The sequence below is a fragment of the Bombina bombina genome, chromosome 3 (genome assembly GCF_027579735.1).
Source record: "Bombina bombina isolate aBomBom1 chromosome 3, aBomBom1.pri, whole genome shotgun sequence".
NCBI classification, from domain to species: Eukaryota; Metazoa; Chordata; class Amphibia; order Anura; family Bombinatoridae; genus Bombina; species Bombina bombina.
The window spans coordinates 555,403,501-555,425,078 of record NC_069501.1 but is presented as its reverse complement, the minus strand read 5'-3'; the positions used below and the strand labels follow the sequence as shown (position 1 = coordinate 555,425,078).

The following is a 21,578-nucleotide window of genomic DNA, read 5'->3' as shown; positions in this document are numbered from 1 at the left end:
GTAGATTTATTATGCTGTAGAGACCCCTGCTCCTTAAATTCTTTGCCACCTCTGAGGTGGCGGACAGCGATCATCCCGATCGCATACAATCGGGATGATTGACACCCCCTGCTAGTGGTCGATTGTGCAGGGGTGGCATTGCACAAGCACTTTACCAGAAATGCTTGTGCAATGTTAAATGCCGACATTGTATGCTGTTGGCATTTAGCGATGTCGGGCAGACATGATTCGCTACAGTGGTTCATGTCCGCCCGACACGATAAATCTACCCCTTAGCTTCACTGCGCAAACCAGTTTCACTATTAGACTATATGGCGTGTTGAATGAAAAGGACAGGCAGAAATTTGAGAAATAGTATTTCAAATAGTTTAATTTTTATTGTCCTTAATGGGTACATCACAGAAATAATTATAAAAATTAGGAAGATACATTACTGTAACATTGCGTAAGTTTTGTTGGCAAAGATATGGTTTTACTTTTATGAGTGAATTGACTTCTTTTCATATTTTTTAATCATTATTTTAAAGTTTGGCTTTAAAGTCTGTGCAATAATATCCAAAAAAACATTCAATACAGACTTTTTAATAAGTATTTTTAATGCTAAAATCCTAGTGATTTACATACATACAAAAATGCTCTGTTACAGTGTAACCCAAAACACCCATCCCTCTCCAAGAAATTATTTAATTCTCATAGAATTGACTCTCTGCAAATGTTCCTGTGATGCATTTGCTGATATGCTGTGGCAGCAAAAGGGGTTAAAGATAGGCAAGTTGTTTGACGAGTTACTCCATTTTTTTTAGTGCAGACAGATGAAATTCCATATGTAAAAGCAATCCTACAGATACATAGGTCCCTGTTTAAATGTTCTTTTTTAACTTCCACTCATAGGTATTTGGGGTCAGTTATAATATTTTGCTGCTGAAATAATATTCAGTGTAGCCATTAACACCTTGTGCGCCAACTTCAGGTAGCATTTACCAGTCACTATATCTGTATCCATAAAGCTTTGTTATACATCACTGCCATTACACTGCAGATGAGGATTCTGGGTAATGAGATGGTATAGCCTGGGTGTTTTAGAAAACAATGCATTAATATGTTGTATTTGATATGTGTATCCATGCTTTGCTGAGTAAGGGCAACTCCAGTATACATAGATGGCTCTAATACCCTTTCCTTACATGGCATTCATTTGCCACGGTGTTCTCTGAAATAGTATATCTGAAAAATTTGATCTTTAAACTGTTAAAAGTTTATTCAACACAATTTCTAGGCAAGACAGATACAATATTGTACTCAAAGGTAAAAGAGCCTAACATGGTAAACTACTATTTTTGTAACCAAAAACAGCAATAAACATTACTTTGTAAGGCAACTATGAAATACATCCATGATTAAAGTCAATAGGGAGCTACAGCCCCCCTCTTTTCCTATTGTTACCCAGAATCCTTTTCTGTAGCTCAGTCACTGTATAGGAAGGAAAAAGGTCAGATTCAGGAGACACTTGAGAATGAGGCAACTATTTAAAATATTTACATGCATTTTCTACTGCCATTTTTTTATTTTACAATTCAGTTTCTTCAGATCCTAATTTGTTTCACCAAGCTATGGTCTAGATTCCATGATTCTAAAATACTGCACATTGTTGTGTTTTGTTTATTAGCTCCTGAAAAGCTCAGAAGTTGCGCTTTACCAATTCTGTTACTTTGTAAGTAAAATAAGTCTTCCAGTGCCTTATAGGCGGTACCTTGTAAATAATTTACACCACATTATATCCATTCCCAAAACATCTACCCAATACCTCATTGCAGATCAATATTTTGGGGGGAACATTTGGCTTCCCATGTGACCAGTATCTGACTAACAGCCAAAAAACGAAAAGCTTTATAATAATGTTTACCAAGCAAACATGCCTAATGGTGTAACAAAAAATCCTGAGGTAATTTTTTTTATATATAAATATAGGTAGTTCCTGCTGTTCAATATAAAAAACTCCACGGGTGTCACAAAATTTCAATAGCTGACCGTCTTTGTCCTTGTTACATAAATGTGAGATATTATTTCAGTTTTAGCTCTTACCATATAAACACAGCACTGAAAACTATCAGAATATTAAAGGGGCATATATTTCAAAGCTGGAAGTGACAAGGTACCCGTTTCACTGACTTTACTGTTTCACTGAACACATGTGAATATGCTCCTTGCAACTACATTGAAACACCACACCTACTCTCAGAGAACCTATATTAAGAGATAGGAAAGGCAAAATTAAACTTGCAAAAAATCAGTGTGTGCAATTTAAAGACATACTTTTAAAATCACTATTTTCAAATGAGCTTTGTTCTCTTGGTATTCATTGGTTCAAAATGAACATGCACATATCCTACACTAGTATAGAGGATATTTGGCGATTGGTGCCTGCATACATTTGTCTCTTGTGATTGGCTATTTGGCAAACTGAGATGGTGTTCAGCTAGCTGCCGAGTGTACAATGCTGTTCCTTAGGCAAAGGATAACAAGAGAATAAATCATGATAATAAACATAGATCTGAAAGTTGTTTAATATTGATTGAATGTTCTATCCTAATTATGAAGGACATTTTTGGGGTTCCTGTCCCTTTAAGATGGGTGATGCCTCATTTTGGATCATCACTGATTACTACATGCCACTGACAGCTTTCTGAGCAGTCACAGTGTTGAAAGAGGGTGTATGATTCATATGTACATATGCTCCGTGTGCAGTAAAAACTATCAGTGAAACAGTCATAAGTTTCAAGTAGAAGCATTTTTTGTGTATTGGAAAGCTCTATGTCCCTTTAATGAAAGTATTACAAAAAAATCTGTGATTAAATACATTTGTACGTTTATCTTTAAGTTAAATAATTATATATATAGGTGTATAATGACCCCCACCATCAATATATCTCCCCCTTCTGTTGTGAGGTCCAATGAAGATCTTCTTGGATTTCATAATGGAAATCACTTTTAGGTCAGCAACTTTAATTAGTTGTAATATGAAATTGTTGCATTGGAAAGTATTTATTTATACGATCAGTTGCAGATACCAGAAATCATGGACTATAGATCCAGTGGGTGAGAGCTAAGTGCTGATGAATAAAATAGAGAGATATCCACTCATCAATCTGACTGTATAAACATTAGGCACAATTCACACAGAAATATTAAAAAAAATCAACCCACTTCCAGCACAAATGGATTCAGCTAAACAGAAAGGCTATACAACTGGAATTAACAGAAGCTGCCTTTTTACAGAACTATCAAATTTCAATGTCATTTCTCATAGTCAAGATCCAGTCACCATAGAATGATTAAACCATCTGTTACTTACCACTAACAAGTATATATTTTCACTGGAACGGTTTATTGTTTCTTTTTTTGTTTGTTTAAATGTTACAAAAAATAAAAAATAACCAGCCCTTTATGCTAAAGTTCCCTTATTTAATGTTTTATTCATTTACACAAGATTCTATATACAGATTGAGTAAGAGCCTGTGGCCGGACTGGAGACGTAAAGTACATAGAGGTTCTTAAAAACATAAATATGATTTTTTTTTTACAACACTACACATTCCCTTAAACACTGCATTAGTTTTCTATTTTAGAACATAAAAAAAAAAAAAATCTATGGAATTTAAAAAGTGTAGCCACTAAGGCTGCGGTATTTTTACCACAAAATAATTTAGTGAATGGCACTACTGCAGTTTAGAATATTCTGTGGCTATTCTATTGTGCATTGTGGACATCTGTATCTCTTTGCTTTGGCAAAAAAAAATAGACCTCAAAGACAAGTCTGGCAGGAAGTCCAGTTCACAAAATCCTGGTGAAATATAGAGAGGAGGGTATCAGAGTGTAAATAAATCAGCAGAATTATGCTACAGTACCAAAGGATTCTGGGACATCCAGCATGTCCTAGTTCAAGATCATGAAGGACCCATTATAGTGTGAAGCTGATAGCGAGTAGGAAAGAAAATATCCGGCTGCAGGCTCACAGATTGAAGCCTAGGAAATGTGATGAGTGACCCATGGTGCCCTATGCATAAAATTCCTCGTGATTGTCTGGCTTCTGATAGGAAACGCTTGCTGGTTTGGGCTCTTCCAAAGCATACTTCCTCGTCTTTCTTTTATCATCCGATAAATTCAGCAACATCACTAGGAATGCTGGCAAATAATGCTCCAACCACACCTCCTTACTATCACAGCTGTTAAACAGAAAACATTATAAATAAATGCATTCAATTCTTATGTATTTTTTCCCCATAAACTGGACATTAAGCTCCCATTGTACTCCCATAAAATGCTTAATTTTGCGTAGTTAAACAAAGCTGCAATGCACAATGATTATTTATTTTGAATACTTTTACTGTTACTTAAAGTTTTCCATGCTGTAGAGTATTCAATTGTTTACAAATATCTTTATTTGTCATTTGAAAAAGCTGATTTTGCATGTGATTCTGCTCATGGCCTACTCAGCCTATAATACACCTGCAGACTTGACCACCCCCCCCCCCCACTCCAGCTCCACCCATCAAATACAGGTAGCCCACTGCCCACCAGTCTCTCACCTCCTCCCCAGTCCTGAAGATACTCTGGAAGGGTATTAAAATAAACCACTTGAAAATCCTGTGTATGTTACCGTATCTCACTAGAAACTGGCCAATTTTCATAACAAAAGCAGAAACAAGAAATAAAGAATTGAAATCACAATGTTCAGTACTGGGGAGTCTGATTTTGAGTTTTATTTGCCTTACAAGTCTATAGAATGTCTATTTTTCATTTACAAGTTGGAACTCAATAAGACGATCATGTATGTTTGTGAAAAGACAAAAGCACCAACAGCAGGAATGTAGCATGCACGACACGTCATCTTGATTATATCAGGCCCATTTATCAAAGGGCTTGCGGACCTGATCCGACACTGCGGATCAGGTCCGCAAGACCTCGCTAAAGGCGGAGAGCAATACGCTCTCCGCATTTAACATTGCACCAGCAGCTCACAAGAGCTGCTGGTTGCAACGCCGCCCCCTGCTGACTCGCGGCCAAGTCGGCCGCCAGCAGGGAGCTGTCAATCAACCGATCGTATTCGATCGGTGTTGAGTCCGGCGATTCCTGTCCGCCTGTTCAGAGCAGGCGGACAGGGTTATGAAAGCAGCAGTCTTTAGACCGCTGCTTCATAAGTTGTGTTTCTGGCGAGTCTGAAAGACTCGGCCAGAAACACGGCCCTTCAAGCTCCGTACGGAGGCTTGATAAATGGGCCTTGTAATTCTCTAGCTCTATGTTTTTTCTTTGGTTTAGGGTTTAATACTTTTTGGAGAGATGGAGGATAATTCCAAAGACATAGGAATGTGGAAAAAAAAATAGAGAATGGTGGGAGGTAGCACGAAAGAAAAATGAGACAATAAAGAATAATGGTATGAAGCAAGAAAAAAGAAAAGATTTAAAGGGACGTAAAACCGAAAAGTTTCCTTCATGATCAGATAGAGCATACAATTTTAAACAACTTTCCAATTTATTTCTATTATCAAATTTGCTTAGTTTTCTTGGTATCGTTTGTTGAATAGCAGTGGCGTCACTAGGGTTGGTGTCACCCGGTTGCGGTGACTCGCGGGTTGTCACCCCCCACCCCAGTAATATTTTTGGTGACTTTCAATAGCTTTTTGGATAATAATCACCACACAAGATACCTTTCCAATTTTACACAATTTTCTGCTATACTTATATTATCAAAAATTGCTTGTATCCTTTGTTTAAGGAGCATATATCTGCAGCCACCAATCAACAGCTAGGTTCCTAGTAGTGTACGGCTGCTCCTAAGCCTACCTAGGGTAAGATTTTCAACAAAGGATGTGAAGAGAATTAAGCAAATTAGATAATAAAACGTAGATTAAGAATGTTGTTTAAAATTAAAATGTTCAATCTGAATAATAATAAGTTTAATTTTGACTTGACTGTCCCTTTAATACTAGTTATAATTATATTAGCAACATATAATATTATTAGTATGGTTGTCATACTACACGTTACATTAGGGTGTGCACCCTCGGTAACTCTACTAAACTGATAAATAGACTTGATAGATATAAATATATTTATTAACTAATAGAAACACACACCTACTGCCGGCGACGCAGTTTTTTACGGCGGTTTTGGTATCACATATACGGCGTCGCATAATAAATGCGGCGCGTATATTTCACCTGTTGCCTGCAATTTTTACTCCCATAACAGAACCGCGTCACAAATCGGTATCACATATTCAGCTCAAGGACTTACGCTGCGAAAATGGAGACATTTTACTCCATTTTCACCTCGCCACACATAGGCAGGCGCAGCAAAGCCTTACTCTGAAAATGTGAGCACCGCAACTCCCGTACTGCCTGATGAATATATACTAACACCTAACGCATGCACAATATCTATCTACCTGTCAACCGCCAACCCCCCTCCGCAATAACTAATAAAGTATATTAACTCCTAATCCACCATTAACCCACATTGCAATAAACCTAATAAATTATGAACCCCCTAATCCGCCATTAACTCACATCACAATAAACCTAATAAATGTATAACCCCTAATCTGCCATTAAAAAACCCACATCGCAATAAACCTAATAAAACTAATAAACCCTAATCCACCATTAAACCACACACACAATAATCCTAATAAAACTATTAACCCCTTATCCGCCAAACCCACACAACGCAATTAATCCTAATAAATCAATTAACACCCCTAATCTGCCAAACCCCCACAACACAAATAACTAATTAAATTACTAAGCCCCCTAACCTAACACCCCCCTAAATTAACCCCAATTAACCTAAATTAAAAAAATACTAAGTTAAAATTAAAATAAAAAAGTTAACATTACTTAAAAATAAAAGACCTAAAATTAAATTAATCTAAGATTACAAAAAATAAAAAAGTCTAACATTACATAAAATAATAAACCAAATTATCAAAAATAACAAAAAATAAACCTAACCCCTATGAAAATAAAAAGCCACCCAAAATAAAAAAAAACCCTAATCTATACTAAACTACCAATAGCCTTTTGTAGGGAATTGCCCCTCTAAGTTAAAGAGCTCTTTTACCTTCCCACCTCTAACAGTAAAAACCACCATCCAACAAGAACTCCCCCAAAATAAAAAAAATTAACACTAAAAAATCCTAAACTTCCCGATGCCCCTAAAGGGGCATTTGGGTATGGGCATTGACCCTTAAAAAGGCATTCAGCATTTTTACTGTCCTTAAAAGGGCATTCAGCTTTTTTACTATTGCCCAATAAATCCCTAATCTAAAAAAAAATAAATAAAAAATAAAAAAAATCTAAGTCTAATATGAAAAATACATGGCAGGGTTCTTATAACAGAACATTATTCAAAGTGTTTCTTTAAACAGCCCTGACATGTATTTTTCATATGTGTCCCTTTTTAAAGCGGCAATATAGTCAGCCTAAGTGTGGAGGATCCTCTTCGTACGTTCGCCGCCGTACACTGAATAGTGAATTCAAGGTACGCGTTTAAATATGGCATCCCTTGCATTCCTATTGGCTGATTTGATTCTTCAATTTCAAATCAGCCAATAGGATGAGAGTTACTGAAATCCTATTCGCTCATCTCCGCGCTGGCTTGGTCATGGATGAAGAAGGAAGTGGCCCCCGCTTGGAAGAAGATGTCGGCCGCTTGAAAGAAGACTTCACCGCATTGAACAGGACCTTCTCCGCCGGACTTCAGGAACGGTGAGTACCTATTTGGGGGTTAGAGTTAGGATTTTTTTTTTTAAAATAGGGTTTTAATGGGCAATAGTAAAAGAGCTCAATGCCCATACAAATGCCCCTTTAGGGGCAATGGGTAGTTTCGTTTTTTTTAGTGTTAGGTTTATTTATTTTGGTGGGTTTGGTGGGTAGCAGGGTTTTACTGTTTGGGGGACTTTTATTTTGGAGGCTTTTTTATTTTCATAGGGATTAGGTTTAATTTTTTTATTTTGGATAATTTTGTTTATTATTTTCTGTAATGTTAGACTTTTTTTATTTTTGGTAATGTTAGATTAATTTATTTTAATTTAATCTTAGGTTTCTTTTTCCAAGTACCGTTAGCATTTTTTATTTTAATTATAATTTAGTATTTTATTATTTTATGCAATTTGGGGTTAATTTAGTGGGTGTTAGGTTAGGGTGCTTAGTAATTAAATTAGTTATTTGCATTGTGGGGGTTTGGCGGATTAGGGGTTAATCATTTTATTAGGATTATTGCGTTGTGTGGGTTTGTCGGTTTAGGGGTTAATAGTTTTATTAGAATTATCGCGTTGCGTGGGTTTGGTGGATTAGGGGTTAATAGATTTATAAGGTTTGTTGCAATGTGGGTTAATGGAGGATTAGGGGTTAATAGTTTTAATAGGTACTTTGCGATGTGGGTTAATGGCGGATTACATTTATTAGGTAGTTTGCGATGTTGGGGTTGACAGATTTAGAGGTTAATACTTTTACTAGGTAGATTGCGATGTGGGTGAATGGCGGATTAGTGGTTAATAGTTTAATCAGGCATATTGCATTGAGGGGGGTTGTCGGTTTAGGAGTTAATACATTTATTATTAGTTGCGATGTGGGGGGATTGCGGATATAGGTTTTTCTTTACGTGTCAGGTTTATTTTTGAGAGGCATGTTAGACTTTTACGGGAGAGTTTATGTCATGGATATCAGACGGCTAAAGCTACCCCCCACCCCCCTACAACCTCACCCCTGTTGTTTCTCAGTGGTTTTGGGCTCCTCAGAGCAACCACCATCTCTGGACACTGTTTGTTTGCTTTATGTTGGCATGTTTATGTGTTCAGAGAAGAGTTGGTTTATGACCAGGAAAACCCTCCTAGGCTGGCCGGGCTCCTGGAACTCCCGGTCGGCCGCCTCACAACAGACACCCGCCTAACCCCTCTCAGGCTGGCTAGGCTCCTAGAACTCCCGGTCGGCCACAGGACAGCAGGAAACCTGCTAACTTTACCCCACGTTGCTCCAGCAAACATATGCCCCAGAGCTCCGCTCTTTTGGGGATTAGTAGCCCCTAGGGAGGACAAGAGGTGTGGTAATTACCCGGAGGGGAGCTCCTTTGGGAACTGGGGGTTTTGGACACCCCTAACCCCATAACTTCAATGGACTGTAACTCCGGTCCCCAGTAACGAATCATGCTGATTTTTGGACTGTGGCATCTGGGGAAGTGCCACCGCTCCACCGGGATCACCCGAAACCGCCACCCCTAAGTATTGGTATTATGTGAGACTGTTACTCCTATGGAGGTGCCGGGCTGTCTGGAGGGGCGGGAATAGCGGGAAAATAGTGGGATTGTCCAGGGTCTTATCAAGATGAACTGTCTGTATAAAAGGAGAGTATGTTTTCAATAAAATCAGTTCCTGTGTAACCTGAATGCTAGTGTGTCTAGTTATTTGGGTGAGCTCCAGCTAAAATCACTATCCTGAGCTACATAGCAGCCTGTTCCAGGCAGAGGAAGGAAGAGCTGGCTAGTCTGGGTAGCTGGAGTCTGCCACAGGGTGGGACCCTGAGTACTGGTGCTGTCAAGCATCAGGGGTGGCTACAGGCTGTGGTCACTTGCCAGCTACATAGCTGCAGTCGGCAGGGAGGAAGCCAGACCCCTTTTGGCAGAGCTACCCAGTCGGGGTAGCCGGGGGTTTCCGTCACTTTGGCTGGCAGCGGTGGGATCTGCTTCTTTTACAAGGTTCCTGCTGACAGAGAAGACGTACCACAGTAGCCAGTCAATATGGAGGCAGGGTTCCTAGGGAGAGTACAAAAGATGCTGACTGGAACAAAGGATCCTTGTTCGGAACAGGACGTTCTGACATGGAGGAACCTTGCCCTCAGAGACCTTTGGTGGGAAGCTCTGCAACAGGAGCAGGAAAATGGAAATGTCCTCCCCACGAATGACACGAGATTCCGGGTACAGTGGACCATGAGACTGCCTTTCCTGGGAGAACAGCCAAAGAAGGAATGGCTAGCTGTTCTACATAGTCTGATCCAGCAAGAGATGTGGGTGGAGGACGGCTATAGAGCCCTCCAATGGCTCGCTATGCAAGTGCAGCCATGGCTGGAGGAATGATTCCCCACAGAGGGCTTTGGCGGCCCTGGATTGTTGTTTACAAAAAGGACAGAGGACCCACAGTTTGGGAGCGAGACAGACCAGGGTCTGGAGGATATCTCTGGGCTCCAAGAGGAACTGCTGGATCTCTTGGAGGAGACCTGGCTGCTGGACGATCTAGATTTTATAATTGACCAGGAAGAGGCACTGGTTAAGGAATACAAGAGGCTTCTGGATCTCGCTAAGCAGCGTGCCAGGGGCATACAGATCTGGGGTGCAGCCCTCTGGGATTCATGGAGCTTGACTGTGGAGGAGTGGCAGCAAAGAGAAAGGGAACCAGGGCTGCTGGATCCTGATCAGCAGTTTGGCTCTGAGCTTATAGACTTGGACAAGGGAGTTACCAAAGCAGAAGTGCTGACAACAGGGCAGAGAGCCGCCGGCCTCTTCCCAGCACCTGTAACAGCTCCAGAAAACATGGGAGCGGAGGTAGTTGTCCTCCCTCCCCTTACAGAGAACCCCTTGCAGGTAGAGATGGATGTTAATAACTCTCCCCAGCAGCAGAACCCCTTCCCGGGAGTGGAGACAGTCGGTTTCTCTCCCCAGCGGCAGAGTCAGGAGCCGGGAGAGGAGACAGTCAGTCTCTCTACCCAGCGGCAGAGCCATCCCCTGGGAGCGGAGGTAGTCGTCCTCCCTCCCCGTAAACAGAACCCCTTCCCGGGAGAGGAGACAGTCGGTCTCTCTCCCCAGCGGCAGAGCCATCCCCTGGGAGCGGAGGTAATCGTCCTCCCTCCCCATAAACAGAACCCCTTCCCGGAAGTGGAGACAGTCCGTCTCTCTCCCCAGCGGCGGAGCCAGGAGCCGGGAGAGGAGACAGTCGGTCTCTCTCCCCAGAGGCAGAGCCATCCCCTGGGAGCGGAGGTAATCATCCTCCCTCCCCATAAACAGAACCCCTTCCCGGGAGAGGGGACAGATGGTCTCTCTCCCCAGTGGCAGAGCCAGGAGCCGGGAGAGGAGACAGTCGGTCTCTCTCCCCAGAGGCAGAGCCATCCCCTGGGAGCGGAGGTAGTCATCCTCCCTCCCCATAAACAGAACCCCTTCCCGGGAGAGGGGACAGTTGGTCTCTCTCCCCAGTGGCAGAGCCAGGAGCCGGGAGAGGAGACAGTCGGTCTCTCTCCCCAGCGGCAGAGCCATCCCCTGGGAGCGGAGGTAGTCGTCCTCCCTCCCCGTAAACAGAACCCCTTCCCGGGAGAGGAGACAATCGGTCTCTCTCCCCAGCGGCAGAGCCAGGAGCCGGGAGAGGAGACAGTCAGTCTCTCTCCCCAGCGGCAGAGCCATCCCCTGGGAGCGGAGGTAGTCGTCCTCCCTCCCCGTAAACAGAACCCCTTCCCGGGAGAGGAGACAGTTGGTCTCTCTCCCCAGCGGCAAAGCCAGGAGCCGGGAGAGGAGACAGTCTGTCTCTCTCCCAAGCGGCAGAGCCATCCCCTGGGAGCGGAGGTAGTTCTTCTCCCTCCCCGTAAACAGAACCCCTTCCTGGGAGAGGAGACAGTCGGTCTCTCTCCCCAGCGGCAGAGCCATCCCCCGGGAGCGGAGGTAGTCGTCCTCCCTCTCCTTACAGAGAAACCCTTGCAGGGAGAGACGGGTATCGATATCTCTCCCCAGCGGCCGAATCCCTTTCTGACAGTTGGTCTCTCTCCCCAGTGGCAGCACAGTTTCCCATGGAGCGGAAGTAGCAGACCTCCCTCCCTAGTGGTAGATCTCCTTCTCTGGAGAAGAGACAGACGGATTCTTCCCTCAGTAGCTTGGCAGGGTCTCTACCTTTTTCTTGTCCCGGAGTATTTCTCACAGGGGGCAGGCGTTGCATTGGGCAAGGAAAATAAATGTGTATTCAGTTGGTGCCACATGTTTGGGCACCCAAGCTTTACCTGCCCCAACAAGGAGCAACCTCCCCCACTGGTCTGGAGTGGGAATACAGCTGGGAAACCGGCACTAGCTTTGTTTGTGGGTGGGTCAGCCGGTACTCAACAGAGTGTCACAGAGGGAGACAGTTTGGCCATAGAACTTAAGGACACTGGAACTTGTGGAACAGCAATTGTTTGGGAGCCGACCTTAGCAAACTTGTTTGGGACTTTGCATTATGTTACTATCCCTGCGCCCAGGGTGCAGGGTATAAACTCCAGCAGAAACCCCCCCAGGGTGCTCCAAGCTCAGGAGAGATGGGATCACCTCTCTCAGCAACCGATAAGTGGAGGGCCACCGTCGGACAGCCCCAGGCCAACCCGTTAAGGGTCTAGCCGGTCTGCCGAATGGGAGGGTGGGAGATGTCACGGATATTAGACGGCTAAGGCTACCCTCCCCACCCCCCTACAACCTCACCCCTGTTGTTTCTCAGTGGTTTTGGGCTCCTCAGAGCAACCACCATCTCTGGAGACTGTTTGTTTGCTTTATGTTGGCATGTTTATGTGTTCAGAGAAGAGTTGGTTTATGACCAGGAAAACCCTCCTAGGCTGGCCGGGCTCCTGGAACTTCCGGTCGGCCGCCTCACAACGGACACCCCGCCTAACCCCTCTCAGGCTGGCCAGGCTCCTGAAACTCCCGGTTGGCCACAGGACAGCAGGAAACCCGCTAACTTTACCCCACGTTGCTCCAGCAACCATATGCCCCAGAGCTCCGCTCTTTTGGGGATTAGTAGCCCCTAGGGAGGACAAGAGGTGGGGTAATTACCGGAGGGGAGCTCCTTTGAGAACTGGGGGTTTTGGACAGCCCTAACCCCATAACTTCAACGGACTGTAACTCCGTCCCCAGTAACGAATCATGCTGATTTTTGACTGTGGCATCTGGGGACCGAGCTTTAAAATTACACCCTGGAAGTGCCGCCGCTCCACCGGGATCACCAGAAACTGCCACCCATAAGTATTGGGATTATGTAAGACTGTGGCTCCTATGGAGGTGCCGGGCTGTCTGGAGGGGCGGGAATGGCGTTAAAATAGTGGGATTGTCCAGGGTCTTATCAAGATTAACTGTCTGTATAAAAGGAGTGTATGTTTTCAATAAAATCAGTTCCTGTGTAACCTGAATGCTAGTGTGTCTAGTTATTTGGGTGAGCTCCAGCTAAAATCACTATCCTGAGCTACATAGCAGCCTGTTCCAGGCAGAGGAAGGACACGCTGGAAGAGCTACCTAGTCTGGGTAGCTGGAGTCTGCCACAGGGTGAGACCCTGAGTACTGGTGCTGTCAAGCATCAGGGGTGTCTACAGGCTGTGGTCACTTGCCAGCTACATAGCTGCAGTCGGCAGGGAGGAAGCAGGACCCCTTTTGGCGGAGCTACCCAGTCGGGGTAGCCGGGGGTTTCCGTCACAGTTTATTTTATATTTTTTTTCTTAGGCGCCGGCAGTTTCTAGAGTGCCGTAAGTCACTGGGAACTCCAGAAATTTCCATTTACGCACATTTCTGGACATCACTAGTTTATCCGATTTACGGCACTTTATGAACTGTCGGCGCCGTATATGTGATACCCCAATGTGCGAGGTGAAATTACGGGTGGCACGGGTTTCAGTAGTTGCGCCAAATATGTAATCTCGCCCTAGAAATCATGGTATTATATACTTGTGTGTATTATGAGAAGAATTTATTAGTACACAATCAAGTTTTTTTCCCCAAAGCTGGAAACTGAACTTAAAGGAAAAATTTTTTTCTTTTGTGATTCAGATAGAGCATGACATTTTAAGCATCTTTCTAATTTACTCCTATTATCAAATTTTCTTCATTCTCTTGGTGTCTTTATTTGAAATGCAAGAATGTAAGTTTAGATGCCGGCCCATGGTTGTCCTTGCTGATTGGTGGATAAATTCATCCACCAATAAAAAAGGCTGTCAAGAGTTCTGAACCTAAAAAAAAGCTTAGATGCCTTCTTTTTTCAAATAAAAATAGCAAGAGAACAAAGAAAAATTGATAATAGGAGTAAATTAGAAAGTAGCTTAAAATTGCATGCTCTATCTGAATCCTGAAAGAAAAAAATGTGGGTTCAGTGTCCCTCTAATAAAATATCTTAAACACACAAAAGTGTTAAAATTAATCTATGTTAGATATTTATCTCTCAATTAAGCTGCAACTCACTAACAGGTAGATTACGAGTTATGCGCATTAGAGGGTTTTTAACTAATGCAACAAAAGTTGCGTTATTTCACCCTCCATATTGCTGCCATTACAAGTTTTGAAACAGCCGGCTTGTGAGTGCGATATGGTTGCATTAAGCTCCATACCACATAAAATACAAGCGCTGTTTTGACGTGCTCGTGCACACTTTTCCCATAGACATCAATGGGGAGAGCGGGTTAGAAAAAAAAACACCTGCGATCACTTCGCCACCACCTACATGAAGTTATTAAACCCTAATCTGCCGCTCCCGATATCGCCACCACCATACTAAAGTTATTAACCCCTATTCCCCTGCACCCCAACATCACAAACACTATAATAAATCTATTAACCCCTATGCCACCGCTCCCCGACATCGCCACCACTAAATAAAGTTATTAACCCCTTAACCTCTAGCCTCCCACATCACTATCACTAAATAACTACCTAGTTAAAATAAATACAAACTTACCTGTGAAATAAAACCTAAGCTGCCTTACACTAAAACCTACCATTACAAAAAATAAAAAACACAAAAATTACAAAAAATAAAAAACCTACCATTACAAAAAATAACAAATGAAATTATCCAAAACAATAAAAATGATTCCTATTCTAATACCCTGTTTAAAAAAAAACACCCCAAAATAAAAAAGCCTAATCTATAATAAACTACCAAGGGGCCTTAAAAGGGCCCTTTGTAGTCCATTGCCCTAAATATAACAGCTCCTTTCCTACAAAATAAAAACAAACACGCCCTAACAGTATACAACCCCCCACCCCCCAAACCCACAAAATAAAAATAAAGAAAAACCTAATCTACCCATTGCCCTGAAAAGGGCCTTTGTATGCGCATTGCCCTTAAAAGGGCATTCAGCTCTTTTTCCTGCCCTTAAAAGGGTCCAACCCCTAACCTAAAAATAAAAACCCACCCCAAAACGAAAAAAAAAAACATTACACAAAATAACAAACGAATTATTCAAAATAATAAAAATTATTCCTATTTGAATACCCATTTTAAAAAAAAAAAACACCCGAAAATAAAAGAAACCTAATCTAGAATAAGCTACCAATAGCCCTTAAAAGGGCCTTTTGTAGGGCATTGCCCTAAAGAGATCAGCTCTTTTTCTAAAAAAAGTACAAAGACCCACTATCATTACAAACCCCCCCCCCAAACCCACAAAATAAAAAAACCTATCTAAAAAACCTAATCTACCCATTGCCCTGAAAAGGGCATTTGTATGGGCATTGCCCTGAAAAGAGCATTCAGCTCTATTAAGAGTGCCCACCCTAATCTAAAAAAAAAAAAATCCAAAGAACCTTAAAAAAAAACTAACACTAACCCCTCTTTAGGTACTCACAGTTGTTTAAGTCCCGCTTGAACGAACTTCATCCTGGCGGCTCCATCTTCATCCAGGCGGCATCTTCATTCAGACGGCTCCATCTTCATCCATCGCGGGACCGGCATTTTCTTCATCCCTGCGGAGGCGGAGCGGTTGATGTGCGGAGGTCCAGGCGAAGGTCCAAGGTGGAGGTCCAGGCGAAGGTTCAAGGCGGAGGTCCAGGTGGAGGTCCATCGATCCGACGTGGAGGTTCTCTTCATGTGATTGTCCACCGCATTCGAATCAGCCAATAGAATGAGAGCTGCTTAAATCCTATTGGCTGATTTAACAGCCAATATGATTTTAGCAGCCCTAATTTCTATTGGCTGATTCAAAATTTTCACCCAATAGGAATGCAATGGTACCTCCAGGGTAAAAGGGGTACCTTGCCTTTCAATCCTCAGTGTGCGGCGGACAATCGAATGAAGAGGACCTCCACTTCGGATCAATGGACCTCCATCTCGACCACTCCGCCTCCACAAGGAATGAAGAAGATGCCGGTCCCGCGATGGATGAAGATAGAGCCATCTGGATAAAGACCTCTCGCTGCCTGGATGTCTGGACTTCAGGAACTGTAAGTGGATCTTCGGGGGTTAGTTTTAGGATTTTTTAAACTTTTTTGGGTGTTTTTTTTTTTAGTTTAGGGTTTGGGCTTTTCTTAAAAGAGCTAAATGCAATTTTCAGGGCAATGCAAAAGAGCTAAATGCCCTTTTAAGGGCAATGCCCATACAAATGCCATTTTCAGGGCAATGGGTAGCTTAGGTTTTTTTTAGAGTTAGGTTTTTTTATTTTGGGGGGTTGGTTGGGTGGTGGGTTTTACTGTTGGGAGGTCTTTGTATTTTTTTTTTACAGGTAAAAGAGCTGTTTAACTAAGGGCAATGCCCTACAAAAGGCCCTTTTATTTTGGGTGTTTTTTTTTATTTTATAGGGCTATTAGATTACAGTAGGTGTAATTCTTTTTTATTTTTGATCATTTCGTTTGTTATTTTTCGTAAATAAGTGTTTGTTATTTTTTGTAATTTAGTATTTTTTGTAATTAGATACTGTGGTTTTAGTTTAATTGGTTGTGATAATTAGTTTAATTTTAGTTTAATAGTTATATTAGTTTAATTTAAACTTTTGCCTAGATTTAGAGTTTGGCGTTAGCCGTCAAAAGCAGCGTTAAGGGCTCCTAACGCTGCTTTTGGCCGCCCGCTGGTATTTAGAGTCAGCCAGGAAAGGGTCTAACGCTAACTTCCAAGCCGCGACTTTTCCATACCGCAGATCCCCTTATGCCAATTGCGTATCCTATCTTTTCAATGGGATCTTCCTAACGCTGGTATTTAGAGTATTGGCTGAAGTGAGCGGTAGAGCCTCTACCGACAAGACTCCATCCGCAGAAAAAGTCAGTAGTTAAGAGCTTTCTGGGCTAACGCCGGTTTATAAAGCTCTTAACTACTGTGCCCTAAAGTACACTAACACCCATAAACTACCTATGTACCCCTAAACCAAGGCCCCCCCAAATCGCTGCCACTCTAATAAAAAAATGTAACCCCTAATCTGCCGACCGCACATCGCCACCACCTACATTATCCCTATGAACCCCTAATATGCTGCCCCTAACATCGCCGACACCTACATAATATTTATTAACCCCTAATCTGCCCCCCCAAACGTCGCCGCTACCTACCTACACTTATTAACCCCTAATCTGCCGACCGGAGCTCGCCACTACTCTAATAAATGTATTAACCCCTAAAGCTAAGTCTAACCCTAACACCCCCCTAAATTAAATATAATTTTAATCTAACGAAATAAATTAACTCTAATTAACTAAAGTATTCCTATTTAAAACTAAATACTTACCTGTAAAATAAACCCTAATATAGCTACAATATAACAAATAATTATATTGTAGCTATTTTAGGATTTATATTTATTTTACAGGCAACTTTGTATTTATTTTAACTAGGTACAATAGCTATTAAATAGTTATTTACTATTTAATAGCTACCTAGTTAAAATAATTACCAAATTACCTGTAAAATAAATCCTAACCTAAGTTACAATTAAACCTAACACTACACTATCAATAAATAAATTAAATAAATTAACTACATGTACCTACAATTAAATAAACTAAATTAAATTACAAAAAAAAAACACTAAATTACAAAAAATAAAAAAAGATTACAATAATTTTAAGCTAATTACACCTACTCTAAGCCCCCTAATAAAATAACAAAGCCCCCCAAAATAAAATAATTCTCTACCCTAATCTAAATTAAAAAAGTTAACAGCTCTATTACCTTACCAGCCCTTAAAAGGGATTTTGTGGGGCATGCCCCAAGGAAATCAGCTCTTTTGCCTGTAAAAAACCCCCACAATACCACCCCCGAACATTACAACCCACCAACCACATACCCCTACTCTAACCCAAACCCCCCTTAAATAAACCTAACACTACCCCCCTGAAGATCTCCCTACCTTGAGTCGTCTTCACCCAACCGGGCCGAAGTCTTCATCCGATGGACCAGAAGAGGACATCCAGACCCGCAGAAGTCTTCATCCTATCCGGGCAGAAGAGGACATCCGGACCGGCAGACATCTTCATCCATTCGGCATCTTCTATCTTCATCCATCCGACGAAGAGCGACTCCATCTTCAAGACCTCCGGCGCAGAACATCCTTCCTGCACGACGACTAGACGACGAATGAAGGTTCCTTTAAGTAACGTCATCCAAGATGGCGTCCCTCAAATTCCGATTGGCTGATAGGATTCTTACAGCCAATCGGAATTAAGGTAGGAAAAATCTGATTGGCTGATTGAATCAGCCAATCAGATTCAAGTTCAATCGGATTGGCTGATCCAATCAGCCAATCAGATTGAGCTCGCATTCTATTGGCTGATCTACAAAGGATACCAACAGAATGAAGCAAAATTGATAACAGAAGTAAATTGGAAAGTTGTTAAAAATATATGCTCTGTCTGAATCATGAAAGAAAATGTGGGGTTTCATGTTTTTTTAAGCATTGCAAAGCTAAAGTGTTATTAAAGGGACACTAAATTTTTTCTTTCAGGATTCAGATAAGGCATGCAATTTTAAGCAACTTTCTAATTTACTCCTACTATCAACATTTCTTCATTCTGTTGCTATCTTTTTTTAAAAAACAGAAATTTAAAGCTTAGGAGCCGGCCTATTTTAGGTTCACCACCCTGGATAGCGCTTGCTTATTGGTGGTTACATTTAGTAAACCAATAAGCAAGCATAACCCAGGTACTAAACCAAAAAAGGGCCGGCTCTTATGCTTTACATTCTTGCTTTTTAATTTTCCTGCTTTTTAAATAAAGATAGCAATAGAACAAAGAATAATTGATAAAAGGAGTAAATTAGAAAAGTTGCTTAAAATTGCATGCTCTCTCTGAATCGTGAAAGAAATAAAATTGAGTTTAGTGTCCCTTTAACATCAAAATATATCATGCAAGTTAAAAAGCAATAATTAAACATGTTAACATATTTATAACATAAAAAAGATAGTCAGAACTATTTGAACTGATATTAAAACTAATTGGCTGTTTAAGAAAACATAGCTGTATTGTATGACAGGACAAGTCTTCATAAGCATAAAAACAAAAAGGTGATTAATTAGGCACAGGAACAACTATAATGCTATACATTTAAAATACCTTTTTTAAAGGGACACTGAACCTAAATTTTTCCTTTCATAATTCAGATAGAGCGTGCAATTTTACGCAACTTTCTAATTTACTCCTATTATCATTTTTTCTTCGTTCTCTTGTTTTCTTTATTTGAAAATCATGAATCTAAATCTTAGCAGCCAGTCCATTTTAGTTTTAGCACCATGGATAGCGCTTGCTTATTGGAGGCTGACATTTACCCACCAATAAGCAAGCATAACCCAGGTTCTCAACCAAAAATGGGCCGGCTCCTAGGCATCACATTCCTGCTTTTTAAATAAATATAGCAAGAGAACTAAGAAAAATTGATAATAGGAGTAAATTAGAAAGTTGCTTAAAATTGCATGCTTTAACTGAAACATTAAAGAATTGTGTTAAGTGTCCCTTTAAGGATGTCACAAAAAGAAAAAGGTTTTTACATTTCTTTAATATTACCACACGTGTTCAGTTACTTACCTATTAACACTTCTCTTCTTTCCAAGATGTTTTTCTGAGGCATTTGTGCCAGCGTGTTACCGGAATCTATAGTGTTATCGATTAAACCAGTGTCAGCCTTCCTGCCTCTTCCTGGCTCTGATGGTCGAGGACCAGGGGGAAGTACCTCGTTACCCAGGTCCGGTACTGTTGGGCTTTCTGTATGTGTTCCTCCCTCTTCCTCTTGAATTTCAAAGTCTCCACTGGGTCCCCCACTGACAGGTATCTCAAAGTCACTATCGCGAGAAGTGACCACTGTCACCTCCCAGCTGTCCGTCTGTCATGAAAAAGAGTGCAGGGAGACTTGGTAAGAAAGGGAGACAGTATGCAACAGAGGACAGAAGGCTGGGAAATGAAGCACATCAGGAATCATGGACATTATGATAAAAGAGAAACTTAGGTAAGGTTAAGAGATGGAAAATATACAAAAACAGGATAAAAGAAAGAGAAAAAGGAAAACAGTGATGGTCAATGTTCTAATAAATAGGGTTTGCATATAAATCTGTTAAATATAAAAATATGACTATTGAACACAAACATTAATATATATTTCCTAAATATGTCCAGTCACAATGCCAGTTTTATGTAAGGATATTGTGTATCCTCTGTCTGCTCTTCCCCCTTCCAGAGTTCCCCCTTTGAGTTTTGTTGATATAGAATATAGCCTATATGGCTGCTGTATATATACACAATATGGCTGCTGTATATATACACAATATGGCTGCTGTATATATACAAAATATAGGTGCTGTATAAATACACAATATGGCTGTTGTATATATGCACAATATGGCTGCTGTATATATACACACTATGGCTGCTGTATATATACACAATATGGCTGCTGAATATATACACAATATGGCTGCTGCATATATACTGTACACAATATAGCTGCTGTATATACTGTATACACAATATGGCTGCTGTATATATACACAATATAGCTACTCTATATGCACACACAATATGGCTGCTGTGTGTGTATATATATATATATATATATATATATATATAAAAATATATATATATATACACACAATATGGCTGCTGAGTATATACACAATATGGCGCTGTATATATACACAATATGGCTGCTGTATATATACACACTATAGCTGCTGTATATACACACACAATATGGCTGCTGTATATATATATATATATATATATATATACACATATACACAATATGGCTGCTGAGTATATACATAATATGGTTGCTGTATATATACACAATATGGCTGCTGTATAAATACACAATATGGCTGTTGTATATATACACAATATGGCTTCTGTATATATACACAATATAGCTGCTGTATATATACACAGTATAGCTGCTGTATACACACACACAATATGGCTGTTGTGAATATATATATATATATATATATATATATATATACACACACACACACAATATGGCTGCTGAATATATACACAATATGGCTGCTGCATATATACTGTAAACAATATAGCTGCTGTATATACACACACAATATGGCTGCTGTATATATATATATATATATATATATACTGTATATATCTATATACACACACACACACACAATATGGCTGCTGAGTATATACACAATATGGCTGCTGTATATATACACACAATATGGATGGTTTTAGTTATAGTCACTTTCTAGCAATTTCTAGAATCCCAACTTCACTTTACGCACAATCCACCTCCAGTGTTTAGCTATGACTACATATTCACTGCTTTAATGTCTTATGTCACAAAATGTATGTTTTGTTAAACACACCTACTTTATTTTAAACAATCAGCTCATTTT

General features: G+C 40.8%; 1 protein-coding gene across 1 annotated transcript in view; it reads right to left on the bottom strand.

Annotated features, from left to right (window-relative positions):
* Positions 1-352: 352 nt before the first annotated feature.
* SDC3 (syndecan 3) overlaps positions 353-21,578 on the bottom strand; it is a 226,245-nt gene continuing 205,019 nt past the window's right edge. Inside the window, exons 4-6 of the mRNA XM_053705369.1 lie at positions 19,759-20,053; positions 4,658-4,673; positions 353-4,223 (exon numbers count right to left, since the gene is read on the bottom strand). Of these exons, the coding sequence (XP_053561344.1) occupies positions 4,055-4,223; positions 4,658-4,673; positions 19,759-20,053 (480 nt within the window). The 3' untranslated portion in view covers positions 353-4,054. The remainder of the gene's footprint in view (positions 4,224-4,657; positions 4,674-19,758; positions 20,054-21,578) is intronic.